The 12,716-nt window shown below is 45.9% G+C and overlaps 2 protein-coding genes across 8 annotated transcripts in view; one reads left to right on the plus strand and one right to left on the minus strand.

Annotated features, from left to right (window-relative positions):
• The window catches only part of WDR37 (WD repeat domain 37), a 32,537-nt gene extending 29,184 nt beyond the window's left edge, over positions 1-3,353 (minus strand). For 4 of the 6 annotated variants that reach the window (XM_061436536.1, XM_061436542.1, XM_061436534.1 and 1 more), the window contains exon 1: positions 2,754-2,842. The gene's annotated coding sequence lies outside the window, so the exon portion shown is untranslated. Of the gene's footprint in view, positions 1-2,753; positions 2,843-3,262 lie in introns of those variants that run through there. The other 2 variants (XM_061436541.1, XM_061436535.1) reach the window with 1 other exon arrangement.
• A 2,826-nt stretch (positions 3,354-6,179) lies between these two features.
• On the plus strand, positions 6,180-10,200 carry IDI1 (isopentenyl-diphosphate delta isomerase 1). 2 transcript variants are annotated; one of them, XM_061436543.1, is made up of 5 exons: positions 6,180-6,584; positions 6,826-6,998; positions 7,139-7,231; positions 7,678-7,808; positions 8,762-10,200. In XM_061436543.1, the coding sequence occupies exons 1-5, from the start codon at positions 6,436-6,438 to the stop codon at positions 9,077-9,079; spliced, it is 864 nt and encodes a 287-aa protein (XP_061292527.1). In that variant the 5' UTR covers positions 6,180-6,435; the 3' UTR covers positions 9,080-10,200. The 2 variants fall into 2 exon arrangements, 1 of the variants encoding a protein (XP_061292527.1); XR_009740345.1 differs by lacking the exons at positions 7,139-7,231; positions 8,762-10,200 and adding an exon at positions 7,264-7,422 and having other exon boundaries at positions 6,202-6,584; positions 7,678-7,765.
• Positions 10,201-12,716: the final 2,516 nt, after the last annotated feature.

The following is a 12,716-nucleotide window of genomic DNA, read 5'->3' on the forward strand; positions in this document are numbered from 1 at the left end:
ATGGCAACCCACTCCAGCACTCTTGCCTGGAAAATCCCATGGACGGAGGAGCCTGATAGGCTACAGTCCATGGGGTCACAAAGAGTCAGACACGACTGAGCAACTTCACTATTACACTATTATAGGCAACACAGAATAAAACTGTCTCTCACAAAAAATTATTTTTGATGGAAAATGACGGAACAAATCTTTTTCATGAAATTTAGATCTGAAAAATTTGAGCTATAGAAATTAGAGACAGTTGAGACAAAAGTATAAAGAAAAACAATGGCAGAATCTGTGGTTGGCAGAATTTTACATACACACAAAAAAGATACTGATATTTAATTTAAAGTATTTGAACATAAATTCTTTAAGCAACTCATATGATCCCACTGAAGAGTATTTCAATAACTTTTTAATAGAAGCATTTAGAAACTATTTAACTGCCGTATACAAAAGTTGTCCAAGAAATCAAAGTGACTTAAAGGAATCTTAACCAGAAATTATATTCTTCACTTTAAAAACTAAAGGTCCCAGGTGGAAGAGGCAAAAATGAGCCTTCTGGGGTGCTGCAAATGTTCCCTATCTTGACCTGGTTTATGCTTATACAAAGATGTATATATAGGTAAAAATCCACAGAGCTGCACATTTACAACTAGCACACTGTATGAATTTACTGTATGTTTTACTCAATAAAAAACAACTCCCAGGCTAAAAAAAAATAGGAAGGTATATATAATTCTCTTTTCAGCAAGTACACATGTTAAATGACTAACTTCATAAAGCATCTCAGTTATTAAGATTTTCAACACAGAAATTTATCCCAGCCACCTCACAGTTCATGTTATGTTTTTTTAAAGGAACAAACATATCAAAACCCTGTTTCACAAAGCTCAAGAAAAAACGTGACAATCTCTAAATATTTCAATCAAGCAAGTAAAATAGCAGAAAGCTTCTCTTTCCTTAAGAATGTCATCAGTAGAAATACTCTGGTAAACGTAAACTGGGAAGTTAATGCATTCCGAAGGTTCTACAAATTGCTTACACAAAGTGTGAAAATTGCAGTATTAACCTTCCTTCCACCTCAATGATAGTCTCCCTTAAGGATCACATAACCAGCTTGTTCAGCGTCTGAATCTTCAGTAGAAATAAGCAGTCTTCTTCACTACTAACTTGTAAGATTCTCACCCCAGCCTGTCCCTGAGCCTTGAACCCCTTCCTCAACCCCATGAACCACCTGGTACTACTCTGGGCTTTGCCTGCTTTTGTTGGTCACCTCACCAAATAGTCAATGTACTGGTCATCTTTTCCCACTCATCAATTTCTACACAAATACACACATTTCAAATAATTACAAATATGAAAGAGGCTTTGGTCCTTCAAAGAGGTTTTAGCTCTTGTTTAGTCACTAAGTCGTATCCGACTCTGCGACCCAACGACTGTAGTGCGCCAGGCTCCTCTGTCCATGGGATTTCCCAGGCAAGAATACTGGAGTGGGTTCCCATTTCCTTCTCCAGGGAATCTTCCTGACCCAGGGATCAAACCTGTGTCTCCTGCATTGGCAGGTGGGTTCTTTACCATCTGAGCCACCAGAAAAGCTTCATGACAGGGCACATGACCACATTAAACAGAAGGTTTAATGAATAAAAGGTCCTACGGTTTTTTTAAACACATCCAAAAAAGTATAAATAGTTCCCTCCAAGAATCCAACCTCCCTATCCTATTGGTCAAGTACATCAATTTAATATGAACTCTCCTTCTGTGCAACTGGTTTGCCCTTGCATGCCACATGCCTACTATACCCTACAAACAAAACAATACTCACAATTTCAAACTCAGTGGCGTTTTTAAACAGTTTTGGCCAAAGAAAAATACTGACTAAATAGTAAATGTCATGAACGTTAACAACATGCAAAAAAAAAAAAAGGTTAAAAGCTATACTCTACATGTGGCATTTAATAATACAAAACGTAGCTGAAAAGCCGAGAGAGTTTTTCATAGCCCTTCACTGTAAAAGTACCCTTACTCAATTCCGGAAGACAAACGACAAACTCAGCTGCTGAGTGACATCAACCAAAGGCAGCTCCGCAGTCCAGCCTCGGTAAACTGGCTAAAGGTTCGTCCACCCAGTCGAAGGCACGCTCACCAATTCTGGACCTGATGCTGGACTGGGGGCATTTCTAACCGGAAAACCACCAACGCTACTTAAAGACCTCTATTAAAAGAATGAGCTCGCATCAAGGATGAACTTCTTAACTGTCTAGTCGTCGTATGAGAAGAAACAGCACTTGGGAACTCAGAGCGCCGTCGGTACTCCCGGGGGAAGGCGCTGACGGCGTCAGCTCGCAACCAAGGCACAGCAGGTGCGCGCAGCTGCCCGGTCCTGGGGAGGAAGGAAACGCACCGGGGCCTCCGTGCGAGCACCCGGAAGGACGCGAGGCTGGACACGGCCCGCCGCTCCAGCCCAAGGTCGCGGCGGCCCTTGCGCGGTTCCACACCCCCAATGGTACTGGGGACCCCGGGCTCCGACACGCTCGGGGGTGGGAGGTTCCCGGAGGCGGCGAAGGACCCGCCTCCCCAGCCGCTCTGGGCGAGGGGCGCGCGTTCCAACTCCGTCCAGACCCAGCCGGGCTTGGGGTCGGAGAGAGGCACGGAATCAGGGCCCAGGTCCGGGTGCGCGGGGCCCCCCAGGACAACCCGGCCCAGCGAAGGCCGCCGCCGCACAGCCTGCGGCTGCGGTCCCGGGCTGAAGATGGCGGGCCAGCACTCACCTGTCACGCCGCCTCCGAGCCCACCGCTGCGCAGTGCCACCCCGGCAGTGAGCTGCCGCCCGTGTCTTCCCAGCCACGCGGGGCACGGGACGGACGCGGACGCACAGGACCCCGAGTCCCGCCTAGACGCGGCCCCAAGACCCGGCAGCCCAACGCCCCACACTTCCGGCGCCGGAAGTCCCCGCCCCGCCTCCGCCCCACGCCGGAAATCCCTCCCGCCATCCTCCACGCGCAGGCCCGACGGGAAGTCCCGCCTTCGCCCCGCGGCTGGCACCGCCGGAAGTCCAGTCCATCGCAGGAAGTCCCACCCGCTGCTCGCGGGGGCGGGGATCCTCTAGTGGGTCGCCGCGGCCTTCAAGTGGGTCGCGGCGGCGGCAAATACACAGCTGGGCCCCGGGACCACCCGACCCTCGCCCTGCGGTGTCGGCGCCCATCTGAAGTCCTCGCAGAGGACCGAAGGGCGGCGGGCGCCCGTGGCGCGGGGGCGCTGAGAACCTGCGGGTACTCACGGCGGCGGGGGCCCAAGGGCGTCCCGGGCGGGCGCAGGTCGGCGTCCATCTGGACCCGGGTCGGGTCTCTGGAGCCGCCGGCCCCAGTCGGAACCGCCTCGTGTGCCAGGAACCGCTTCCCGGGCGTCGCTTCCCGGGGCGGCGCGGGCGAGACGGCTGCGCTTGGATCCCGGCGGATCTGCGGAGGGTGACTCACCCCCTGCAGCCTCCGGTCTGAAGTGTGTGTTCGCCATTGGCTGCGGAGACGAAACAAAGGCAGCGTCTCGCCGCGAAAGGTGGGACCTGATGGCCTTCTTGTCCTTGTACAGGTTGGAAAAATTACAGGGTGCGCAGGCAGCCTCTGCTCTAGGAACAACCAGCTGGGCGTTTAAAGTCCTAAAGCAAAGACGAAATCAGAGACGCGTGGGAGCATTTTTTTTTTTTTAATACAGATTAAAGCTCATCATTCGAATTGGAGAAGCATTAGTACGATTGTTTCACAAGAAACAAACTCGACGTATTTGGGGATTCGAATAGCCACAAAGTTTGTGCAATAAAACCCGAGGTTACTTCAATATTCAGTATAATAAAAGTTTATTGCTAGAATCAATTATATAAGGTGAACTTAGGGTTTCAAGTTTGGTGGTTGTAGCTACTATTCAACTAGCAATTTTGTTAGGGACGTAATATGCACAAGGCATTCTGCAGGGCGAGGGAGCAGGTAGAATGCCGAGTGAACCACAGTATCAGCTCCCAATTGATTCAGGTGCTAACATGTAGTTTTATTTTGCAGCACATCATCAACAGTTTGGGTGAAACTTAGGATGTTGTTATAATTGAGGTAATCTTTTCTCTGCTATATTTAGAATTCTGTAAAAGTCAACCATGACTGTAAAGAACTGTCACAAAAATAAGAGGGGAAAGGAATCAACACTTTGAGGGCTCACTGTGTGCCAGGCACATAACATATTTGTTAACTTGTCTGATTGTCAAGCCAACCTAATAAAGTGCTGATCAAAACTGCAATGAGGTACCACCTCACACTGGTCCAAATGGCCATCATCAAAAAGTCCACTAATAGTAAATGCTGGAGAGGGTGTGGAGAAGAAGGAACCTACAGCCACTATGGAGAATAGTGTGGAGGTTCCCTGAAAAACTAAAAATACAACTACCATATGATCCAGCAATCCCACAACTGACCATATACCTGGACAAAGCTCTTAATTTCAAAAGATACATGTACCCCCAAATGTTCACAGCAGCACTATTCACAATAGCCAAGACATTAAGCAATCTGAATGTCCATCAACAAATGGAATGGGTAAGAGACGTGGTGTGTATACATACACACACACAATTGATAAAGATGTGTGTATACACTCATGCGTGCGTGTGCACAATGGCATACTACTCATTAAAAAAAAACCTTTTGCAACATGAATAGGCTTCCCTTGTAGCTCAGTCAGTAAAGAATTTGCCTGCAGTGCAGGAGACCTGGGTTCGATCCCTGGGTTGGGAAGATCCCCTGGAGAAGGAAATGGCAACCCACTCCAGTATCCTTGCCTGGAAAATCTCATGGACAGAGGAGCCTGGTGGGCTGCAGTCCATGGGTGGCAAAGAGTCAGGCACAACTGAGCGACTAACAGTTTTTGCAACATGAATGAACCTAGAGATTGTAACAGTGCGAAGAAAGTCAGCGAAACACATATTTGTAGGTGGGATCTAAGTTCAGTTCAGTCACTGTGTCCTACTCTGTGACCCCATGGACTGCAACATGCCAGGCTTCCCTGTTCATCACCAACTCCCTGAGGTTGCTCAAACTCATGTCCATCCTCATGTCCATGGAGTCAGCAATGCCATCCAACTATCTACAGTATGATACAAATGAACTTTAATTTACAGAACAGAAATAGACTCATACAAAAAACAAACTTAGGCCTACCAAAGAGGAAAGGTGGGATGGAAAAATTATATTGGGATTAACATATACACTACTATATATAAACAGAATCCAAGGATTTACTGTGTACCACAGGGAACTAACTTTATTCAACATCTTGTAATAACCTATACTGTTAAAGAATAATGTGTAAACTATCATTTTGCTGTACACCAGAAACTAACATAAATCGACTGAAGTACAAATTATTCTGAATTGAACTTAAAACATGCGAGCATGCTAAGTCGCTTCAGTTGTGTCCAACTCTGTGCGACCCCATGGACTGTAGCCTGCCAGGCTCCTCTGTCCACGGGATTTTCCAGGCAAAAATACTGGAGAAGGTTGCCAGGGCCTCCCTCCAGGTGGTCCTCTCAACCCAGGGATTGAACCTGTGTCTCACATCACCTGCATTGGCAGGTGAGTTCTTTACCACTAGCGCCACCTGGGAAGTCCAATTAAGCGTGAGGATATTATAATTAGCTGTCAAAACTCAAAAAGCTAGTATGCAATGGAGCAAAGATTGGATTAAAATCCAGGTCCACATCAAAGCCCACGTTTTCCACAGTGCTTTCCTTTGATAGGGTTGCGGTAACAAAATGCCACAAATCAGGCTTAAACAACAGAAATGTATTGTCTCGGGTCTGGAGGCTTGAGGTTCAGGATCAAGGTGCCAGTCGGTGCTGGTTCCTGCTGAGACCTGTGACAGGGAATCTGTGCCATGTCTCTCTCGCGTGCGCGCCTTCTGGTGGTTTGCCAGCAACTCCCGACTGGCAGAGGTCGTTTTCTAACTCCTTTCCTCCACAAATAGTGACAAACCTGTCTAGTTACTTTGAAGTCGCCACACTACCCGGCGGGGACAGCTCACGCTCACCAACAGGTCTGTTTAGCTCACAGAACCGCTTCACACAAGCGCCTCCCCGCGCCTCAGACCCCGAGCGCGCGGAGACGCCTGACGTCAACGCGCCGCGAGCACAAAGCCTCGGGCGCGTCGATTGGCTAGAGCGGCCAGGGCCGAGGGCAAGACGTAAGCGGACGTTCACTCGGACCCTAGTCAGCGAGTGCCTTCCGTCAGGCCGTTCCGCCATCGAGGAGCGTCACCTCAGCTGTGTACTGAAGGCACCGAGAGCACCCGCGCGGCGGCCTGGGGAAGGTTCCGCACCCCAGAGCCGTGGGAGGAGACGCCTGGAGATCTGGAGTGGCACCACCGCGCGACCGTGACGTAGGTCGCGGGCCGGCGCACCATTGGCCGGCGGCAATGTGGCGCGCCCTGGCCCCGGCGCGGGCAATTGGCCGCGCGGCCTCGGGGGGCGGGGCTCGGATCGGAGGCGGGGCCCGTGCCTTGGGGCGGAGTCTGAAGGATACTCCCCCGGCGGTGCAGCCTACAGTGGAAGGCTCGTGTCTCAGGTACGGAGGAGAGAGTCTGTGAGGTGTTGGGAGGCGGGCGGGGGTCCGGGCTCTGCGCGCTGAGGTGCGGGCCGAGCGCTTCCGGATCGCATCCCGTAGTCTAACCCAACCGTGTGGGGAAGTAGCCGGAGGTCCGGGGTCCCCGGCGCGTGGGTAGCGCGGGTGGCTGTAAGCGCGGCCCGGGGCCCGGCGCTGGGGAGGCAGTGGGGGCGTCCTCCGACTTTGGGACCCACGCCCCCAGGTTCCCGGGGCGGCGCGGAGGCTGGGCGGCGATGCCGGAGGTGAGCACGGACGACCTGGACGAGCGGCAGGTGCAGCTCATGGCGGAGATGTGCATCCTCGTCGACGAGAACGACCGGAGGATCGGGGCAGAGACCAAGAAGAACTGCCACCTGAACGAGAACATCGAGAGAGGTGCCCGCGAGGGCGGCGGGCGGCGGGCCGGGGTCCTCGGGCGCAGGGAGGGCGGGAATACCACGTCGCCCCCTCCTGCCGCCCGAGCCCTTGCGAGCCCCAGACAGAGACTCAGGGCATCGCATCTCTCTCGCCGTCAGGGCTGTTGCACCGAGCTTTCAGTGTCTTCTTGTTCAACACCGAGAACAAGCTGCTGCTGCAGCAGAGGTCTGACGCTAAGATTACCTTCCCAGGCAAGTGCTCACCCTTTGTGTGTTGTTGGCAGGTGTACGTGCTTTGATTTGATTTGTCACGTGTCTCGGCTATCTCTGGTAGCCGAGATCAGAAAATTCTAGTCAGTTGCTGAGTTTTATTTTCTTCACACGAGAAGCTTGTACGGTGGATGCAACCTAATAAAGCAGCAGTAAAGGATAAGAGCTGCTGGGTATGTATAGATGTGTCTGTGATCATTTGTGTCTTATACACAAGACCGTTTAACCGTTTGGGTTAAGAAAGCATTCATAAAAATGTACATCTGCCTGTGTCTTTCACAAAATGGTCGCTGGTAGCCCGTTATAACAGATTTTAAATTCTCCAGAATCATTTTATTTTTGTTACTTTTTAAACTTAGTTTTCTTAATCTTCCTATTTTTCAGAAAAAGTTTATCTCTGTATATTTATAAACATTAACATGTTCCAGGGTGTTTTACTAATACTTGCTGTAGTCACCCATTAAGCAACCCAAGTGAGCTGGAAGAAAATGATGCTATTGGAGTAAGAAGAGCAGCACAGAGGCGGTTAAAGGCCGAACTCGGAATTCCCATGGAAGAGGTAACCCACCATACCAGCTGAAATGTATTTAGAATACATTAAAACAATTTTAGTAAAACTTTAAATTCAAGTGTAGCTCTCTGCTTTGTATCACTTGGTTATTTTCAGGCCCCAAAAAAGCCCATTAAATAAGTTAAATTTTGACTTCATAATACTTGTAGATATTTAACTCTACCACAATGGGTTGATCTATTAACCGGTATGTAAAGTTGACTGTTTTATAATTGACCAAAGATGAATATTTTCTTGTAAACTACAGACCGGATTGGGTGAATTGAAATTATCCTCTTGTTCCTGGAATTGTCCCCTTTCAATAAGACCTGAATAAATAAAAGTATCTCTCTTATCTAGTTAAAATGGGAATTTTTTTTCCTGCTATAAATTAAGATGCGAGGGGGAATGTCACACTTCTAGTTTGCGTGACTCTCCTATTTTCTTTAATACACATTTTTCAATAAATCTTCTATTTTTGGTCCTTTGGGAAAAATTTCAGACTTGAAACTATTTAATACTATTTCAAGTATACATGTTTTCCTGGGTTGGGAAGATCCCCTGGAGAAGGGATAGGCTACACACTCCAGTATTCTTGGGCTTCCCTGGTCGCTCAGCTCTTAAAGAATCTGCTTGCAATGAGGGAGACCTGGGTTCAATCTCTGGGTTGAGAAGATCCCTTGGAGAAGGGAACAGCTAACCACTCCAGTATTCTGATCTGGAGAATTCAGTGGATTGTATAGTAGTCCATGGGGTCGCAAAGAGTTGGACAGGACTGAGAGACTTTCACTTTCACAGTATATATACTTTATGTATTCCGTGTAGTAATAGGAAATTGATGTTTCAAAAATTATCATTCTAAAACTAGTTCTGTGTTCAAGGTATTACTGAAATGTAGTAGGTTGATTTAGATTATTTTTTTGTTGATGTTTTGGAGGTTTTTCTTTTTTTTTTTACCCTAGGTTCCTCCAGAGGAAATTAATTATCTAACACGAATTCACTACAAGGCTCAATCTGATAGTATCTGGGGAGAACATGAAATTGACTACATTTTGTTGGTAAAGAAGAATGTGACCTTGAATCCAGACCCCAATGAGATTAAAAGCTATTGCTACGTAACAAAGGAAGAATTAGAAGAACTTATAGGAAAGGCGGCCCATGGTGAAATTAAGATAACCCCATGGTTTCAAATTATTGCAGATACTTTTCTCTTTAAGTGGTGGGATAACTTAAATCGTTTGAATCTGTTTGTTGACCATGAGAAAATACACAGGATGTAAAAGTGGAGATGAATGGTTACTAAAGTACTGAAGAATTTCTATAGTTAGTAAACTTAAAATGAACTTTAAAAAAATCTGGTTCCCCACTGGAACTATCCTTGGAAATACTGATACTTTACAACCAGAATTTGTATAGAAAAGAATTCTTGATTTTATGTCATACACCCCATATATATGTGCAATTTGTAAAAAAAAATTTGAGAGATTATACAAAGAGCAAAATAAACTTAACCTGTCTAAACAGATGGTTATGACACATTTAAACAAACACGTGGTGTTCATTTTTTATATATTGTGATAAACATTTTCAGAAGACTTGTATACACTTTACTCTCTTCCAGGTGCTTGACATATCTTTTAACTTTTATCATGGTCCAGAAAAATGTGCAATGGAAGCTATTTGCTTATCTACTTCAAAACATTGCAGTTTAACTTTCCATGTTAAGAGATAAAATATAGTAGAGCAGTTCAAGGAATTAAATGACATGATTTTTGTCATTGAAAGTTAATTTTGTGGTTTAATCATTCTGGAAGTATTTTTGATACTTAAAAGTCTAACATTGATTTTGGTAGGGACTTTGGCTAGGTGAAGTTATTTAAATAGTCCATGCCAATTAGTAAAGTCTGGTTTTCAGAATTACTAGGAACACAGACTATTTGTAAAATGGAACTTGGGTCAGTTGAGTCATACTCAACAACAGGCTCTTTTAACTGGCACTGCAGTTTAGGCTGGATAATTCTTTTTGAAGGTTCATCCTTTGCCTTGTATGGCAGCATCCTTAGGTTCTACCCAAAAAATGCCTTTGGCACCCCTCCCCCCATGGCAGCCCCAGTGACACCATATGCTAAATGTCTTCTGGAGGACTTGTCTGCAGTCAGGCCATGTCGTAGGAAAATTAACAAAAACAGGTTAATATTCATGTTAAATAGATTTGGGTTATGGAATATGTATGATTATTTGAACTGTACCTTGACTAATAGTACTTTTTTAAACTCTTGCCATGGATTTTTCACATTTGAGACCTTAAGACTGCTTTATTATCCTTGAATGCTATTAATTTCAGGCAAAACTGGCAAATGTTAACTTTACCTAACAATAAAAATAAAGATAAATTACCACATTTTGATACTGTTTATTTGTTACAACTTCAATACAGTAATAGGTGAAAAGTCCTGTGGTAGCTTAAGCATGGTAAATGCATTCACAATGCATTTATATTATTTCTAGTTCTTTAGCTTACAAAAAACTTGGTAACTACAATGGCTACTGCTTGCTGTGTGGGCAGTGGTATCTTATATTTAGATTCTGGACAAAGCACTGGCAACAGGTACAGAACAAGGTACCATCTATTAAACTTTATTGATATTCCTATTTTGTTCATGCATTGTTTTTTCTGTCTCCATCTTCCTGTATCTTCTTTAACAGCTTTAAAGCAGCTGTTTTATAGTCTTTGTCTAGTAAGTCTGCCATCTGGTCTTCCTGAAGGATGGTTTCCTAGTTTTTTTCCTTTAATGGACCACATTTTCCACACTATTTTCATACGGGAATTCTTAGTTGTGGGTATCTGTGCCTTCTGAGGTCTTCAGGTCTCAGTTCTTTTTCCAAATGTGTTTCTTTTTTGTCAACATGTTGACTTACTAAATTCCTGAGCGGGCAGTGCTTTTTGAAGTCATAATTCTTAAATCTCTAGCTCTCAAAAGGGTAAAAAAGGAAAAAATGCAGGGGAAAAAGAAATAAGCACTGGCCCTTCAAATTCCGCTGGCAGGTATCCATCTGTTTACAGGTATCCATCAGAAGCAGCAACTGCCAATCAAAAATCCCAGTATTTGGAGGACAAGGCCCTTTAAGGGCTCAATCTGATGCCAACAGGCAGCTCCAGAAACACTGGCACAGTGACCAACTTGGGGTTGGGAGTGGGAAGACAGGCTGATGCTGAGCTACAGGGGCTAAAACTGACCCAAACTGGTTTACCACCAAGGCCTCCCCGCCACGGGAAGAGGCCAGCCTTTAAACTCCTTGAGTCCCAAAGAGTCAGCAGAGTTTCTGCCAGAGGAAAATTCTGAGATGGGAATATCAGACCGCCTGACCTGCCTTGAGAAATCTGTATGTAGGTCAGGAAGCAACATTTGGGACATGGAACAACAGACTGGTTGCAAATAGGTAAAGGAGTATGTCATGGCGGTATATTGTCACCCTGCTTATTTAACTTATATGCAGAGTACATCTTGAGAAACATGGCTGGAAGAAGCACAAGCTGGATTCAAGATTGCTGGGATGGTGTTGGAGAAGACTCTTGAGAGTCCCTTAAAAAAAAAAAAAAAAAAGACTGCTGGGAGAAATATCAATAACAGATATGCAGATGACACCACCCTTGTGGAAGAAAGTGAAGAAGAACTAAAGAGTCTCTTGATGAAGGTGAAAGAGGAAAGTGAAAAAGTTGACTTAAAACTCAACATTCAGAAAACTTAAGATCATGGCATCTGGTCCCATCACTTCATGGCAAATAGATGGGGAAAACAGTGGCTAACTATTTTGGGGGCTCCAAAAGCACTGCAGATGGTGACTGCAGCCATGAAATTAACACGCTTACTCCTTGGAAAGAAAGTTATGACCAACCTAGACAGCATATTAAAAAGTTGAGACATTACTTTGTCAACACAGGCCTGTCTAGTCAAGGCTATGGTTTTTCCAGTGGTCGTGTATGGACGTGAGAGTTGGACTATAAAGAAAGCTGAGCGCAGAAGAATTGATGCTTTTGAACTGTGGTGTTGGAGAAGACTCTTGAGAATCCCTTGGACTGCAAGGAGATCCAACCAGTCCATCCTAAAGGAAATCAGTCCTGGGTATTCATTAGAAGGACTGATGTTGAAGCTGAAACTCCAATACTTTGGCCACTTGATGCGAAGAACTGACTCATCTGAAAAGACCCCCATGCTGGGAAGACTGAGGGCAGGAGGAGAGGGGGACGACAAAGGATGAGAAGGTTGGATGGCATCACTGACACAATGGACACGGGTTTGGGTGAACTCTGGGAGCTGGTGATGGAGGCCTGGCATGCTGCAGTTCATGGGTCGCAGAGTCGGACACGACTGAGAGACTGGACTGAACTGAACTGAAAGTATAATCCCAGAGGAGAGGGACTCTGGGTGTCCCTGGTCATTCCGCCTGATATCATTCAACAGGTTTCTCTGAACATAACCTTTCCCAGCACAAACAAAACTTTTACTTTACTTTGGATCCCTAAAATGCAACTTTCAAACACACCTATGTGTAGAAAAGCCCTGAATTACTCCTCTCAACACTGGAGGACCCACAAAGGTGCACTTAGAAACACCAACAGTGAGCAGAGGGGACTTGGAAACTGCACGCAAAGCAGTGGCCATGGCAGTTTTGTGGTCGAGAAGTGCTGCTGTAAGCACTTCATATTCTCACATGCTAATTCCCTTCATTTCACTGGGCATGAACCTCATAATGATTTCCACTCAAACTAGTTTTCAGCAGTGGACACTGAATCAGGAGATGCCCACATTTAATTGCTTCAGCAACTTAGGCAACATTCTACTCCACAGAAAGGTATTTTTTGCTTTGAAAACAAAAAAGAATTGTCATTTGCTTTTTTCCCTTTTCATCTGCCCA

The sequence above is a fragment of the Bos javanicus genome, chromosome 13 (genome assembly GCF_032452875.1).
Source record: "Bos javanicus breed banteng chromosome 13, ARS-OSU_banteng_1.0, whole genome shotgun sequence".
Classification (NCBI taxonomy): Eukaryota; Metazoa; Chordata; class Mammalia; order Artiodactyla; family Bovidae; genus Bos; species Bos javanicus.